This window comes from Ambystoma mexicanum, chromosome 1p (genome assembly GCF_040938575.1).
Source record: "Ambystoma mexicanum isolate Mex_15411 chromosome 1p, UKY_AmexF1_1, whole genome shotgun sequence".
Lineage (NCBI taxonomy): Eukaryota > Metazoa > Chordata > Amphibia > Caudata > Ambystomatidae > Ambystoma > Ambystoma mexicanum.
The window spans coordinates 171,795,373-171,812,718 of NC_090921.1; the positions used below are offsets into that span (position 1 = coordinate 171,795,373).

At 45.0% G+C, this 17,346-nt stretch overlaps 1 protein-coding gene across 1 annotated transcript in view; it reads right to left on the reverse strand.

The window, feature by feature from the left end:
• LOC138487339 (alpha-2,8-sialyltransferase 8E-like) overlaps nt 1-17,346 on the reverse strand; it is a 190,809-nt gene that overhangs the window by 109,148 nt on the left and 64,315 nt on the right. Inside the window, exons 2-3 of the mRNA XM_069613988.1 lie at nt 12,314-12,397; nt 11,290-11,376 (exon numbers count right to left, since the gene is read on the reverse strand). Coding sequence (XP_069470089.1) covers nt 11,290-11,376; nt 12,314-12,397 — 171 coding nt within the window. The remainder of the gene's footprint in view (nt 1-11,289; nt 11,377-12,313; nt 12,398-17,346) is intronic.

Below are 17,346 nucleotides of genomic sequence, written 5' to 3' on the forward strand. Positions count from 1 at the left end.
CCCTGCAAGTGAAATGCTTCTACTTCAGGAGATGGCTTGGGGGATCGTTCAGTGTTGATGGTTATATCATTGCATGCAACCCTGCAAAGCACAATCCCAGAGGTCGACCGATGGGGGGGGATTGGCAATAGGGGACAGGTTGCAGCTCCATTTGAAGGTCTTTAAGGCCGGTTCTATGCTTCCATATGTTCTGTCTGCCTCCTAGAATGATCTGGCCCACCCTACTGCTAGACTCCAGAATAATCTAGTTAAGGTTATCGGCCGATGTTATGCTCTGTACCCCAGAGGGCATGTAATAGTCGCAGGTGACTATAATGCTTGTATACACTCTTGGACACACATTCCTGCTTGACAGAAAGTTAGAGGCAGAGTTACCCTGTATTCAACTCGGTGGGAAAAGGAGTGATAATGGGTGGGGCAGTTTAATACCTTTGATTTTGCATGCCTAAATAGGAAGTCCAGGGGCGGAAAACACAGTTGGACTAATGACAGGGCTTCATCGAGTATTGATTAGGTTTACATTGATCAAGCACTGTGGTCTCAATGCAGTCACTTAAATATACTCTGCTCAACCATAAGTGATCATGCCCTGATCTCCTGGACACAGAACATAGCTGGTCCCCGCAAAATCAAGCATAGTTCCCCTAACATCAGAGTTATTGCGTGGGGAAACCGGATCATTTGGTCTGACAGCAATGTTAGAAAGGTAAACTTATTAATTTGCTCTGACTTTTTGTGGCCCGAAAATAGGTTGGATCATAATAACTGGGACTTGCAAGCGACCATGGTATCTCTTAAAGAACGTCTACAGTTGAGTCATGCATGGGGTAAGAGCAAAAACAAAATACCTGGGTTGTTTGATATCGCAATCCACCAGAGAAAGAAAACCGACCAAAAAGCCAGAGCCTTAGTCAAAGGAGATCCCAGTTTGTTTTGTGCAGATAGTGCAGCCCTATTATCTGCGATCTCAACCAAACACAAGAATTGGTTGAGACTGCACTGACATTCAGTGAATAACACAAACTGGAAATTTCTGTTTAGGCTTTTAAAGGCTAATGCTACTACGAAGTTTTGGGCAGGGTATAGGCAATTCTCTGTGGGTAACTCGACGCAGGATTGAATCATATTTGATGATTAAATGGTGAGCGTCCCTCCAGAGACACCATTATGGGAGTTGGAATTGTCTCAGGATTTGAGGCAGACTACATTTTGGAGGTCATAAAGAAGCTGAAGGCCTCCAGGGCTCCCAGCCCCGACACAAATGCGAACGTGGTAATCAAGGCAAACCCTACTTTTTGGGCAGCCCTTTTAGGCCAATTGTATTTACGGATCAGGGCCAGCGGTAGGATTCCTGCCAGTTAGAGGAGTCCATTTTCGTTCCAGTGTGTAAAAAGAGCGGCACAGCACACCCCTCCAACTATAAACTGCTGGCCATGTTAGATTTAAGTTAAAAAATATCTGCTTCGTTGACGCTGAAAAAATGTAATAAATGGGCTTTTTAAGAAATTTTAAAAAGAGAAGGGGCTTTTTAAGAAATTCCAATCTGGATTTAGAAGGGCGCACAGCACGTCTCATAATAGATGTGTCATACACTATCTAATATTAGAAACAAACAAATGTTTAAACAGAAGAATTTATTTCTGTGTTATCGATTATACCAAAGCTTTCGATTCTGTGTCACACCCTCTACTTTGGAACAAGCTCAAGCTCTGGGGTGTAGACTTGTTTCTCCTATATTTATACAGTGATACTACTGTGGTCCTACGCCTAAACCAGAAAGAGGCGATGCATCTTCACCAATCGGGAAACTAAAACAGGGGTGCGTTCTTGCACCCCTATTATTCAATCTCTATGTCTCTGATTTTTATGATGTTATGAAATAGGTGCAAAACTCCCCCACATCCCATATAGGAGGTATATTCGAAACTGGGTTGTCTTATGCTGATGAAACAGTGCCTATGGACTATACCCCAATAGGAATTCAAGGATCCATCGCCGCCCTCTCTATCTTTGGTGCCGCTAACAACCGGATATTAAAACCTCCAAGTCCAGGATACTGATAATTGGAAGTAGAGCCAAAATAAATCCCACTTTATTTGGAAATTAGCCCAGACTACTATAGAGGTGGTGGATCAATACATATATTTGGGCGTGCCAATTAAACCTTGCCCTGCCCAGTCCTTTTACAGCTACTATATATCATCTAAAGCCTTAAAGAAGTGGTCTGTATCCATAAATGGCAGAAGAAATCTGGAAGGACTACTTACCATCTATCACACCAGTACCATTACTGGGATACTCTATGGACTGCAGGAATTATCTGAAATCCATGTGAAATGGTTGGAAAGAGTGGAGGGGAAAATGTTGTGGTCCATATTGGGTGTCCCTAGCGTGGTGCCAGTTGAGGGACTCGGGAGTGAATTGGGACTCACCTCTATTAAATCAATTTGGTTTGCTCAACGCTGTAAGATCCTAGTACAGCTGTTGTCCTCCAACGAAGATGTAAATACTTTTTTGTGTCGGATTGCCGTGAGCATGTGTGAAGAGAACAGAATTTCTTTCCTAAAGAAGTTGCACAAATCATCATTAGTGCACTTAGACAATACAGTCTTGCCTTTGGAACAAATGCTGACTCTGCCTTATTCTCTTTCTCTGTTAAATAAAAGGACTCAAGAGTGGGATAGGGCTAACAATTTGTTAAAACTACATGGGAAAAAAAGATTTTGTGAATATTGTATGCAAGGCTTCCAACCAGAATCCGCCTGCACGTAATTGTTTAAACTGTGCAATGGGAATCTGAGAAGATTTATCATCTACTCGCGATTCAACATGCTTCCCACATTTGAATATACCCGATGCTGGTCCAAAATCCCGCTTGAGGAAAGACTTTGTCGAGTGTGCAGTAGTCACATGTGATGAAGGCCGAAACATATGCTTGTGGTCTCATGCAGAAGAGATGTGACCTAGCAGTTCGGGCTGGACTGTCCCTTTTGGGGTGGGACCAAACCTGATTTCCATATTGTCTTTCCCCTTCTGTAATCGCTTGGCAGGTGAAGAACAATTGTTTGGAGTGTTGCCCAGAGCAATGCCAGAAGTTAACATTCATTCTGAACATTCCAAGCATCACCTCTTTGTTTTGGCTTTGTCACCCCGAGTGTGATGTGAACACCCAGACGTGGCTCCCGTGCCTGCTGGTGTCATGGGGGGTGAACAGTCGGTCCAAGAACTGCTGTATATGGTAATAACCACTGACCTGAATCAGACGAGGCAGCTGTCTAATGAAACCCCCTGGGAACTCTGCCTCCCTCAACCTGTGAGATAGGGAACTGTCTGGAGCAAAGAAACCTGATGTTAGGAGTTGAGAGCGGTGAATCTGCGGTGTCCCTCCAGGCGAAGCACTTGCAAGTCGAAGATTCCTCCAAGGTAACTGGTGGGGTGTTTCTGATGTATAAGAGAAGGAAAGATGTATCAGTGTTGGAAGGGAGACCTTCGGAATTGGATGTACCTTTAGAGGGCACAACAGAACGGGATTCAGGATGTCGTTGCAATGCCTGGAGTTCTAAGTGGTAAGTAAACAATGTGTTAGAGAAGGGAATCTGAGGGGACGGCAACAAGCAGATATGAGGATCTGTTGTTCACCTGCACTTATGGTCGTGAGAAACCTCAAAGATGGAACGGTGTTGAGAAGTCTTGGTATCGGAGGTAAGCGGGTCTCTGAATGTTCTCGTGAGTGTTGAACATGGGCTGCATGGAGAGATAGAGTCAGTAAAGCGGGACCCGAAGGGTAGAGTTTCGAAGTGATATACGCAGACCGTTCTTACCGTGTCTCCGGTGAGAGTGTAGCCGAAAGAGAATCACAGAACCAAAGACCCTGCAGTTTGTTAATCGACAGCGTGATACCGAACAAGCGCAGGACATGAGGGAGATGATCGAACAATGAGAAATGCTGTATGAATCCGATGGCGTTTCTTTACAGAATAACCTGTGAAAAGGGGAAAGCAAAGTCAAAGAACATCAAGAAGGAGTAGAGCAAGGGTTCCCTAGGAAACGCACTTATGATGCGCCAGTTGTGGGAGTAGCGATGTGCAGAGCCACAGTCGCGTTCCTCTGATAAGCTGGGTCAGAAGGCAGCAGAGGCGGAGCACGTCCAGATGCTAGCACGTTAAACAATGTATGGGAGAGCTGGCAGCCATCTTGGTAGGGATAGGGCGTGTTGAAGCCACATAGCGCATGCCACCCCGGCGCCACCAGGACCAGCGCCTGTAAGGGGTCATGACAGTATGCCCCCCCCCCACGCAGAGGTGCACAACCGGGCTTGCCCGGATGAAGACGATAGAATATGCTAACCAAACAGGGGGCATGCACCCCAGACGCAGGTTCCCAAGACCTGTCTGCTGGGGTATAACCCTTCCAGTCCACTAGGAATTGGAGACGAACCCTGTAGTAACGGGAGTCGCAGATACCAGAAACCTCAAACTCAGGGCCCCCGGCTGTGGTCACAGGAGGGGGGGGTGAGAAGAAGCCCTGCGATGGAAACAATCAGGGAGAGCAGGCTTAACCTGGGAAAGGTGAAACACCGGTTGGATCTGAGACCAAGAAGGAGGGAGTTGAAGTCGCATAGCTGCGGATCCTATCAGCTGTAGTATCTTGAATGGCCCAAAATAGCAAGGAGACAACTTAGATGGAACTAGGCGATGAGGCAGGAAACGTGAAGCCAACCATACAGAACCACTGACCGATTAGGCCGGCGCAGGTGTTCTCGTCTGGTCAGCATAGTTCTTAACCCAGTCCTGAGCATCCTGAAGGGCCTTACGGGCAGACAATGGCCTTGCTGAATGTCCATGATCAAAGCGTCAACATCCGAGATCAGGGAGGACGAAGGAACCGTGGTCGGGAAGCAGGATGGATAAAAGTCATAAGTACAATGAAAAGGGATAGTCTTCAAAGCTCAGTGAGGGGAGATATTATACGCAAACTCCGCCAAAGGGAGAAAGCTGACCCAGTCGTCTTGGTCGGCGGATATAAAGTTTCGTAAGTAGCCTTCCAGGGTCTGGTTCAAACGCTCAGTCTGCCCATTTGTCTGTGGGTGGAAACCTGAACTGAGGGCACACTGGATATTGAGCAGTGAGCAGGCCTTCCGCCAGTATTGGGACGTGTATTGGGGGGCCCAATCTGAGACTATAGTGTCTGGTAAGCCGTGTTGTGCAAAGACAGTTTTGATGAAGATCCTGACCATCTGAGCTTCAGTGGGAACCCCAGGTAATGAAACAAAATGGGCCATTTTAGAGAAATAGTCCATGACTATCATGATCGTGGTGTGTTTGTCTGAAGGCGGGAAGTCTACAATAAAGTCAGTAGATATTATCTGCCATGGCCTCTCAGGGATGGGCATGAGACAAGAGGGCTGTTGGGTGAATACGGGGTGTCTTTGTCAGGAGACAGACTGTACATGAAGAGACTTTCTTGTACATCCATAGTTAAAGTGTGCCACCAAAAGTGTCGTTTTAAGAGAGCTAGCGTGTTGGAAACTCCTTTATGGCCCTCAGCCGGTGATTAATGGCACATGCGCATTACTTCGATTTGGAGTGCAGGGGTAGGGATCAGCAAACGGTGGTAACCCCTTTCTGAGGTTAGACTGTCGTTGAGCCAATGCCAGGCATTCGACCTGATGTGTTAGGGTTGTCTGTTTGATGGTCTGTAGAAACCCGTAACGACATGAAGGAATACAGCTTTCGGGAAAATCTTCTCTCACTGAAACTTAGCTGTTGAGTGATCCTTCCTTGATAATGCGTCCGCACATACATTTTGCCTGCCAGGAAGGAATGTGAAAAGTATATTGTAAGGGGAGAAGTAGTGAGTCCATCGGACCTGTCAGCTATTGTTAGTCTGAGCATATTGTAGTACCCTGAAGTTTTGATGGTCAGTCCGGACCTCAATTGGGTACTGTGGACCCAGCAAGAGGTGTTGCCATTCTTCGAATGCCTTCTTGATAGCCAATAAATCCTTTTCTAGGACCCATAATTCAGCTCAGATGGGTTCAATTTCTTTGATAAATAGGCCACAGGTGATTCTGAGCGGGAGTCATTTTCTTGCAAGAGTACTGCTGCTAGAGCATGATGCGAGGCGTCTGTCTCGAGAATTAACATCTTTCCTTGATCTGCAGTGACAAGAATTTGTGTTGTAGAGAACAGTTGCTTGAGATGGTCGAAAGAGGCTTGAACGTGGGAATCCCAAAGAAAAGGTGCACCTTTTTTGAGCAGTTTCGTAAGGGGTAAAATGATTTAGGAGAACTCGGGATAAACTTCCTATAGAAGTTTGCAAATCCAACAAAACGCTGTATTTCTTTGACCGAGGTAGGCGGCGGCCAGTCCAATACAGCGGTGACTGGAGGGATCCATCAAAATTCCCTGAGCAGCCAAGATGTAACCTAAATAGGACACTTGGGATTGATGAAACTCGCATTTCTGCATCTTACAGTATAGATGGTTTGACTGGAGATGACTTCGGACCAAACGTACATGTTGGATGTGCTCAGTTCGGTGGGGGGAAATACCAGGATGTCATCTAAATAAATCACTACGAAATGTAGAAGTACATCTGCAAATAGATGGTCCATGAACCTTAAAATTGCGGGCGCATTCTAGAGTCCAAACGGCATCACATGATAATCATAGATCAGCGATCCTGATTAAATGATATGCTCCTTGAAGATCTAATTTGGTATAAATGGTGGCTCCATTCACAGCATCCAGGATATCAGGTATCAGAGGCACCGGGTAGCGGTCCGGGACTGTAATCTTATTGAGGCTTCGATAGTCCAAGCAGGGACGTAGCTCTTCTGTGTTCTGCTTAGGTATAAGAAATAACGAAGCGCCTGCGGGTGAGGTGGATTCGGAAATCAAGCTGTTTTGTAAATTGGTCTGCAGGTACTCTTTAAGGATCTTCTCCTTTAAGAGAGCATGTACATACGGTCGTAGGGAATTGGCTGTTCTGGTACCAATTCGATGTGGCAATCGTCCTTTCTATGCGGAGGAAGAGCAGCAAATTGTGGAGTGGAGAATACTTTAGCGTATTCTGAGTAAAAACTAGGAAGCCCACATATCTGTCTCAAACTAGCTGGTGAGGTAGACTGAGGACATGAAGGAGTGTTACGTATACCAAGCGCATCCTGGGATAAACAATGAGAAATGCAGTATTCAAACCCTAAGAATATGGTGGCTGCTGTCCAATTCACATAATGGTTGTGTAGCCGAAGCCAAGGCAATGCCAGAATCAAGGGAAAATGGGCTGCTCTTATTATGTCGAAGCTGATGTGTTCTATGTGGGAAGCGATCTTGCATGAGATGTCTTGGATTGGTTCCTTGATGGGTCCGGAAACCAATGGGACACCAATGGGCTTCCATCCACTCCCTGGACCAGAATAGAAACTAGTTTGGTGATACGACCAATACCTTTGTCTCGGGCCCATTGATTGTCAACAAAATTACCGGCGGCACCACAGTCCACCAGGGCCGGGACATCTTGAATAATTCTTTCCCATAGATGTAATTGCAGGCGTACGACTACCATAGGGGTTTCGATGATCTCAGTGTTCTGAGGCATCAAAATGGGATTTGGGGATCTTTTCTAAGTGCGTTTGAGTCGTGGTTCCCCTTACGACCGGGCTTGGGAGTTTCCAGACCTCCTATGGTTAATTCTTCTAGGGGGGTCCACAGGACATTCTGAGACCAGATGTTCCGAAGAACCACAATACATGCATAATCCCTTTGTACGCCATTTGTCCCTTTCCTCAGATGACAATGGTCCCTGTGTTGTTCCTAGTTGCATGGGTTCTTCTGTGGGAACAGAGCGGGCAGGGGTACACAGGCCTTCGGAACGTAGCCAGGAAGTCTTGCCCCATCTTCTTTCATGCTGGCGTTCCTGTAATCTGTAATCTATTTGCATCGGGAGTGTGATCGTGTCCGCCAAATTGGCGGGTCAAGGAATCTGAGATCTCATCTTTAAGGTCATCAGTAAGACCACGCCTAAATAAAGTCAAATAGGGCGTCTTCCGGCCAAGCCGTTTCTGCTGACAATTGTTTGAACTTTGTGATGTAGGTCAATAGATCTTGCGACTGAACATGTTTCTCAAACTGTTCACAAATGCTGGGTATGAGTCCAATATGGGGTTGTTGGACGTTACAAGTGGAGTAGCCAGGCTAGTGCTGCACCTGCGAGATAGGAGATTAGGAATCCAACCTTGATTTTGTCAGATGGGAAATAATTAGCCTTCAATATGAACTGTATGGTACAGCTGTATAAGACCTCTTTGAGCTTATGGGGATTTCCGTCATATTTACCCCCGGGTAAGGAGGTGGGAGGGAGTTCGGGACCCAAAGTGAAGCGAGCTACCTGTTTTCTAAGGTACGCATTTTCCTGCTTCAGGTTCTGTACTTCATGGGTAAGGGACTGTATGGCCGACATTAGCTGCTGCATCTGATCCATGTCGTCTGATTCTGGGCGTCGCTATCTGTAATGGGGGGTTAACAGTAGGTCCGAGAACTGCTGTATTAGGTAATAAACAGACCTGAATCAGACGAGGCAGCTGTCTAATGAAAACCCCCCTGGGAACTCTGCCTCCCTCAGCCTGGGAGACAGGGAACTGAGGAGTGCAGAAGTCCCAGGGAAAACATCTGGGGCAAAAATAAAACGATGTCAGGAGTTGAGAGCGGTGAATCTGCGGTGTCCCTCCAGGCGAAGCACTTGCAAGTCGAAGATTCCTCTGAGGTAACTGGTGGGCTGTGTCTAATGTATAAGAGAAGGAAAGATGTATCAGTGTTGGAAGGGAGACCTTGAGGGAGACCGTAGGAATTGGATGTACCTTTAGAGGGCACAACGGAACAAGATTCAGGATGTTGCTGCAGTGCCTGGCGTTCTAAGTAAACAATCTGTTAGTGAAGGGAATCGGAGGGGACGGCAACAAGCAGAAATGAGGATCAGGTGTTCACCTGCACTTATAGTCGTGAGAAGCCTTAAAGATGGAACAGTGTTGAGAAGTTTTGGTATCGGAGGTAAGCGGGTCCGTGAATGTTCTCGCGAGTGCTGAACATGGGCTGCAAGGTGAGAGAGTCAGTAAAGCCGGACCCGGAGAGCGGAGTTTCGAAGCGATATACGCAGGCCGGTCTTACCGTGTCTCTGGTGAGAGTGGAGCTGAAAGAGAATCACAGAACCGAAGGCCCTGCGGCTTGTTAGTCGACAGTGTGATGCCGAACAAGCGCAGGGACATGGGAGAAGGCGATCGAACAATGAGAAACGCTGTATGAATCCGATGGCGTTTCTTTACAGAATAACCTGTGAGAAAGGGAAAGCAAAGTCAAAGAAGGTCAAGAAGGAGTAAAGCAAGGGTTACCTAGGAAACGCACTTATGATGTGCCAGTTGCTGGAGTAGTGACGCGCAGAGCTGCAGTCACGTTCCTCTGATAAGCTGGGTCAAAAGGTAGCAGAGGCGGTACACGTCCGGAAGCTAGCATGTTAAACAACATCCTGAAGGAATGGAGAGAGCGGGCAGACATTTTGGTAGGGATAGGGCGTAGTGAAGCAGCATATCACATGCCACCCCGGCGCAACCAGGACCAGCGCCCGTAAGGGGTCATGACAGCGGGCCTAGAGACGCAGGCTCCTCCTCTGATGAGTAACAACATGGGCGAAACATGTTTGGGGATGCTTGCGGTCTCGTGCAGAAGGGATGTGACCTAGCAGTTTGGCCTGGACTGCCGCTTTTGGGGTGGGACCAAGCCTAGTTTGCATATGGTTTTTCCCCTTCTATAATGGCTTGGCAGGCAAAGAACGATGGTCTGGAGGGTTGCCCAGAGCAATGCTAGGAGATCAGATTCATTATAAACCTTCCAGCCATCACCTCTTTGTTTTTGCTATATGGTTTTGTGGCACCCTTTAATACAGAGCCCATTTTCAAGGCCATCTGGCGTCAATGGAGGGGTTAAAGACAGGAGCCTCCATTTACGCTGTCAGATATTTTCATGGTTTTTGAAGACGTAGTTACTTTTCCACCTACTGTTTGCTCTCCATCTTAAAAAACAACCTTGTTTAACTGCATCATGAGAATTTCATGCTGGCGTGAAACCAAAGATTTTCCATGGAAACTGCCCGATTTTTGCAAAAAGCAGGTGGTTTCCATAGGAAATCATTGTAAACGCTGCCATGCGTACATGTGTAAAGAGGCTTCCTCCGCCTCTTAACTCTGCTTGGCCATTTTAAGACATTGTCATTTAACCTTCCCACCTCCTCTCTTCTTAATCATCCACCGCATTCACCAGTCTTAATTTGTATTCCTAACTTCTTACTCCTCCTTGACTCATTAGAATACAAAGAAAGACTGATGGGTGAGGAGAATGACAGAGGAGTGCGAAGGAGATCTGAGGAGGTGAAATTAGGATGACCTTAAAAGGACACTAGTGTTTTCATTTTAGGACATCTTCACGCCACCTTTTTATCCCTCAGTCACCCTCCTTACTCAGCAGTTTTCCATTTTTATTCCTGACATCTGATTCCTCATCACTTATTAGGAATGAGAAAAAAAAAGGAATGAGAAGAAACATCTTATAATAACAACGAAGACAGAATAATGAGGGGGAACCTTGAGGAGAAATGAAGTTGTCCTATAATGGATACTATTTTGTTCCTTTTAGGACATCCTCATTATACCTCCTCATACCATCTTCACACTCCTGAGTCGTCTTCCTCATTATCACGTTTAATTCTTAGTCCCAATATATGGAATTAAAGTGGATGACTGAGGATGATCTAGGAGTGAAAGGAGAAAGATAAAAGCCATTAAATGAGGCTGCACCCAGTGCTTTGCAGTGGCATTATTGAAATGTTTTAGAAGGATTAGGCCAGAGAAATTGTGCTTATCCAATTTGGTTGCTATTTTTTTATTTCAATTTTTGAATAAACTTATAAAGATCAATTTGAAATTCGATAAAATCTGTGCCTACCGTTGGTGCAAAGGATAGCCCCCTGTTAAGTACAGATAACTCAGTGTCATTTAAATTCCTATAAGAAAGATTGATCACAAGATTCTGCTCTGTCCTCTTGTCGATTGCATTCTGGTGCTCGATCTGTTCTGTCTTCTTGTCTGATCTTGACCTCTGCTTGTCCCTACGTCTGCCTCCTCTCCTACCTCTGAAGAAGTTCTCAGATTTTGCATCATAAAACTGTCAAATTAATTCAGGCATCAACAAATTATTCCAGGCATCAACTATGAATTTAGCAGGGATTTTGTAATCGTACCTGTAGAACTCTTTCTTTTCCCGGTTTTCCTGCCAGGGGCATCTCTGCAGCTCTGCCGCATTTCTCATTATGCTTTTTTCACCAATCCTAAGAAAATAGAAACTAAATGTGAATGGAGAGAAATACAAGGCACAGTTATAATCTGCAGCACTTGGTCTATGTGATGCCATTTAGTTTGGATCCAAATTCCATCATGCAGAGAATACCAAGGCACAGCTGCCAAGAAGCCCTGTGTAATATGTGACCTCATTAGTTAGTCCTAGCTTTTCACTCTGCATTATGTTGAATGGCCCAGCAGGTTGTGTCACAGAAAATAGTGTTGGCTAAAAATCCAGATCTGAATGACTTGTGTGACAAGGTCAGAAATCTGACCTTTTCATAAGGGGACGGGAACCCCTCGGCCTTGGGTGGTAGGCCTATTAGGGTGGAAGACAGAGCCAGTTCTACCAGAGAGGAGGACGGTGGTGGGTTAGAAGGCCCATTTCCTATACCCTTCTTGAAGTGCCTTCGTATCACTGCATACCTCTGAAAGCAAATGCTTGCCAGTCTTATTTATATCTCTGCAGGCAACCACACATCACAGAAAGCTGGACGAACCACCTGCAAGAGCTTCAACCATCAAATCCTCCATAACCAGCATTCCATCAGAGGAGCTTACTGCCCCGCGATAGAAAAACGAAACTGGCAATCTGAGGCAGCGACCAACCAGATCTCCAAAGAGTAAAATCCACTCAGGTTTTAAACATGACCAAATAATATGTACATAATCTGCATTCAAATTTGTTGTATGTGAGCTTTTCTCATGCATATTCACTGTGCAAACCTGACTGCGTTCTACTATTCAGCGGGTTGACAAGTGTATCCTTGGTCCATATTCATTAACATTCAATAGCCAAAGCTCTGAATGTCACAACAGTGCAGAACCTTTGTGCATAAACAAGTGGCTCAACTTGGATGTCGCACTCCTGCACACTTCCTCATCCCCTGGTAAGCTCAATGCGACATGCACTGGAGGTGTACTCACTTTTTATGCGCTGACAGGGTCGCGAAGATCCTACGTAATTTCTGGCATTTTGCTTTTGAATGGGTTATTGTGACCTCAGGAGACCTGGAAAACAAAAGCAATGAAGCCAGCTGATCCAAAACCAAGAACAGTTGTTTATTACTGTAGCTCAAGTCCTGTCCATTATAAACATACTCTACAAATTTGGTACGTCACGTAGCATCTTGCTAGATTTAGATCAAGGAAATACATCGAAAATATGCCTTGAGAATCTGGGAGTGTTTCAGTCGTTTCACATTACACAAAAATAAGTATTCTGATTTGCCCTAAAGCAGTGGTCTTCAAAGTGGGGGCGGGGGGGCCAAGGATGTTCATGGAGTGGCCAGACTGTTTAAAAAGGAATTCAGATGACTCTTTTTGATATAAAAAAAAGGATTAAGGTGACTGCTTTTAATAGAATATATAAGTGGTAGAAAATCAACTGCTTATATTTTAAAGAGCCTGTAAAGAGTTATATTTTAACTACGAAGTGCAAACAAGGCACTGAAATCTGAATGGACCCGGGATGCTGTGCATCATAAATTCTTCCCGCATGTTGGGAGGCATTCGCATGGATTTCTATGATGGTGCAGATCTTAACACCTTTGACAAGTGTAGCATTTTGGACCCTTGTTCCGCCTGTCAAAGATTAGAAAATCGCCCGGAGTGGCAAAGGAGGCATCAAACCATCTGTAAAATATGTATCCTTGGTTTTAACACCCCCTTTATCATGCCAATCACCTGGAAAATGAGGGGTATGTAATAGTATTTCACAGGTAGGGTGCTGTCATGAACGCAGATAACTGACACAGTATCTGTCTAAATGGTATTCATTGAATCAATATGAAAAGGAGGAATGACTGCTTCAGGCATGCGACTGATTCTTCCCCATTTCTCCTGGCCTTTGTAGAGGTAAGTATCTCGTGTGGACTCTCATAATACTATCAGCCTCAATGTTACTCTTTGCAGCAACATCAGAAAAAGGAATTCCGATTGCATCATGCATGTTTGGCCTGTGCCTGTTTCTTCCCAATCCCAACATGCCCTTTAGAGTTAAATTCCCACCATAATCCATTTTCATTGCAATATTCCCTACCTTAGAGGTACTGATGTAAGCAATCTCAGAAGAATAAAGCATGCTTGATATGTGACTGCCCCTGCCCCAATCAGCCTGGCCTTTGTACAGGCTAATGCTGGCTACACGCTCTCCTTATTGTATTATTACCAACCTCAGTACTATCTTTGAAAGGAACCTCTGTAGGATGTAGTGATGGATGATGCATGGCTGAAATGTGATTAGCCCTTCCTCAGCTGAACATGGCTTTTTCACAGTAAATGTCCTCCATTAACTCTGATGATTGCAATATATCACCCATCACCCTCCATGGCGACCGCTTAAGCAAACTTAGCAGGGTGAATGGCCTTTTTAGAGGTAAATCCTTGCCATGAACTCTAATTATCACAGGCGTTGCTAGGGCAGAGGGGCCTGAGGGGGCTATAGCCCCGGGTCTTTTGGTTAAAGACCTGTGTAAAAGCTCTGGGGCTACAACCAAAAGGCTAGCTTGCTCCCGAAAATCCCGACATTAGCGTAACCACGCATCATTTCCAGACTTAGCAACACCCCTGCTCATTATTGTGATATTACCAAACCCAATGGTACTAATGTCAGCAGTATCAGAAAGATGAAAAGCAGCCTAGGCATGCCTGACATGCGATTCACTCTGCCCCATATCTAGTGCTGCAGCTGTGCTATTAAACTCACAATTACTCACTTCAGCAGTGTTTTTTTGCATTCGACTACAGAAGGATGAAAAGATGAGTAATTCCAAAATATATTCAAATGTGTGACCTACAGATCTCCACAGAAGATTCATGAACCTATAAGGTATCTTAGTACTAACCTTAAGGTTGGTCTTGTAGCAGCTACCTCTGTTCCAAAACATCATACCATTCATTCCCAAGATAGATTTCACAAGCTTTGTGCACGCCCTGGTCCTCTCCCAACTCGGGGGTAGGATCACTCTCTTTGCAAGTCTCTGGACCCCCCTGAAAGTGAGGTGGAGTGGCAGTTTTAGCAAAAGAAACCCTGCATTTCTTTAAAGCTAGTTTTGAATGTACGGGCTGTGAGTCAATTCAATTAAAACTGACCCATACACCCAACAAGTGTTTGAATATTATTGTGGTCTACAGACCCCCTGCACTATCCTCAGATTTCGATAATGAGGTGGCCAGTCAATTCAGCAAGTTAACCTCGGTAAACTCTGCCACCATATTAGTAGGTGATATGAATAGGTGGAGGGGGGATCCGGCAGATAAAGAGGCATTGGCATTTGAAAAGTCCTTGAATAACATGGGCTTTTATGTTATTAACATTGACCCGACCACACCCCAAGAGAACCAGCTGGACTGGGTTTGCACAAACAATGTACAATCAGAACACGTCACTACTGAGCCGTGTATTTGGTCCGATCACAGTCTGGTTACCTTCGAAATAACACTAGAACCACCCCCCAAAAGACAGGAAAACCCACACATAGTAATCCGGAGTAGAAATTTTAAGAACCTAGGGCCAGCACTCCTAAAACCATGCCTACAGCAAGTCCTAGAATCTTTTGTGGAAAATGATAGCTGTGAGACTATGCTAGCAAAATACAATTCTGGGCTGGAAAAATTAGTAGATAAGCATGCTCCATTAAAAAACAAGTCTGTTAGGAAAAACAACAACCAATGCAAATGGTACAGTGACGAAATTAATACACTGAAACTAGAAAAAAGCGCCAAAGAAAGAGTTTGGTTTCGAAAACAATCACAAGAGAATAGAAATGACTGGAAACGCAAGGACCTAGAGTATAGAAAGGCAGTCAAAGAAGCCAGACTAAACTACTATAATAGAGAAATAGAGTCAGCTGCTAACTCTACAAGCAAACTTTTCGAAATCCTCAAGTCTATCGAAAAACCTAAGGCACTCTCACTACCACACAATCCTTCTAAAGAAGATTGTGAGAGAGTACAAGAAGCATTTGCTGCTAAAATATCAAAAGCCAGAACGAATATAATACAGGCAAGGGAGTCCACTATTATGGAAACCTGCACCATGGAAGAACCTAGACCGAACAATGGAGAAGGCTTTCAGTTCAAAGCTATAATGGAGGAGGATTTTTGTCTGTTATTGTCCAAGATGAAACCCACATCCTGTGCGGAGAACATTCTGCCCACAAAAATCATCCTGGACAATAAAGAGCTTTTCGCACCTACCCTCACTAAAATAATTAATGCCTCATTTTCCGAAGGGAAAATACCCAACAGCATTAAAAAAGTAACAATAACTCCCTTGGTTAAAAAGGCAGGCCTGGATCCGAAAGACCCCAGCAACCTATGCCCTATAACAAACTCTAATTTTGTACTGAAGATTCTGGACAAAATCGCCACGAATCAGTTACAAAAACACATGGAGACTTTGGAGATGTTACACTCACAGCAATCGGGCTTCAGAACAGCACACAGCTATGCTCGACCTACAGTCCCACATGTTAGAGCTGATAGAACAGGGCAAATCAGGGATGCTTATGCTTCTGGATCTCAGCGCAGCATTTGATTTAGTAGACCATCAACTACTTCAAGTGGCACTAGATAAGATCGTAGGCTGCTCTCCATCAGCACTGGCTTGGATAGCGTCCTTCCTAAGTGATAGGATGGCACGTATTCATTGGGGAGACACATTCTCTGATGCAGCTCTCATCATTTTCGGAGTACCGCACGGAGCCAGCCTGTCTCCTCTGCTTTTCAACATTTATATGCTTAGTCTCTGTGACTTATTAGAAAGCATCGGTGTGTTTTTCACTTACTATGCCGATGATACTCAGTTGGTTTTCGAAATGACGGGAGATTACACAACAGACTGCGCGAAAATAGAAGAAGTCTATAAAATCATCGACATCTGGATGCAGAAGCACTGGATGTGTCTTAATAACAGCAAGACCGAGCTCATGATCTTTGGTTCTAAGCATGTAAGATCCAAATTGGGAGACCAATATAGGGCGTTCATGATAAAAGGAGCCAAAATTCCAGTGCTACCCCAAGTTAAAACATTACAGATGCTGGTAGAAGCATCAGTGGGGGCCGAAGCTCAAGTAAATTATTTGCAGAAAAACAATACATACTACTTGAGACTGTTGAGAGCAATCAGACCCTATATAAGTGAAGCTAACGCTGCAAATATCGCAAGAACGACTATTCTGTCCCGTTTGGACTATGGCAATGCAATACTAGGGGGCGCCAGCAAGAAGGAGTTGCAACGATGCCAGGTTATGCAAAATGATGCCGTTCGCATTGTTAAGAAAATCAAATATGGAGAGCACATATCGGCGGCAAGGAAGGATCTTCACTGGCTCAGAATTGAAGAGCGAGTCCTCTTCAAGGCCATGACGATCGTTCATAGATGCCTACATGGCAAGGCCCCAAAATATTTTAAGGGGAAATTCTCTATCTACACACCTAGGAGAAACCTGAGATCAGCCGACATAGGCCTCCTGGTCGTCCCATTGGTCAAACGAGCAGCAGGTGGTGGCAGAGCTTTCCCAACTAGAGCGGCTAAGTCCTGGAACAGCCTACCAGTGAATTTAAGACCGGAAGGTAACTATAGCAAGTTCAGGAAACTATTGAAAACACATCTTTTCCAATAACTTTCTGACTCTACAGGGCCTCCTTAGGTAGATATATGACTGACCTGTTCCTCGCAATCCAACTTTGGTTTATCCTACAGTCTTAATAAGCTACTTTTATTCTCAGGATGTCTCCGCGCCCTGATGCCTGCGGGCTGTCGGCGCGTTACAAACACATAGAAAGAGAAATAGAAATGAAAGCCATCCAACAAACCTCAGACTGCCTCATCGGAAGGAAACAGAAGAACATTCATCAGATCACAACTATCTCCAAAGAGACCCACTCTATTCTTCTACTTAACCCACTCTACTTCCAAGACCATCTCCATACGTGGCAGAAGAGGTTGTCATCTC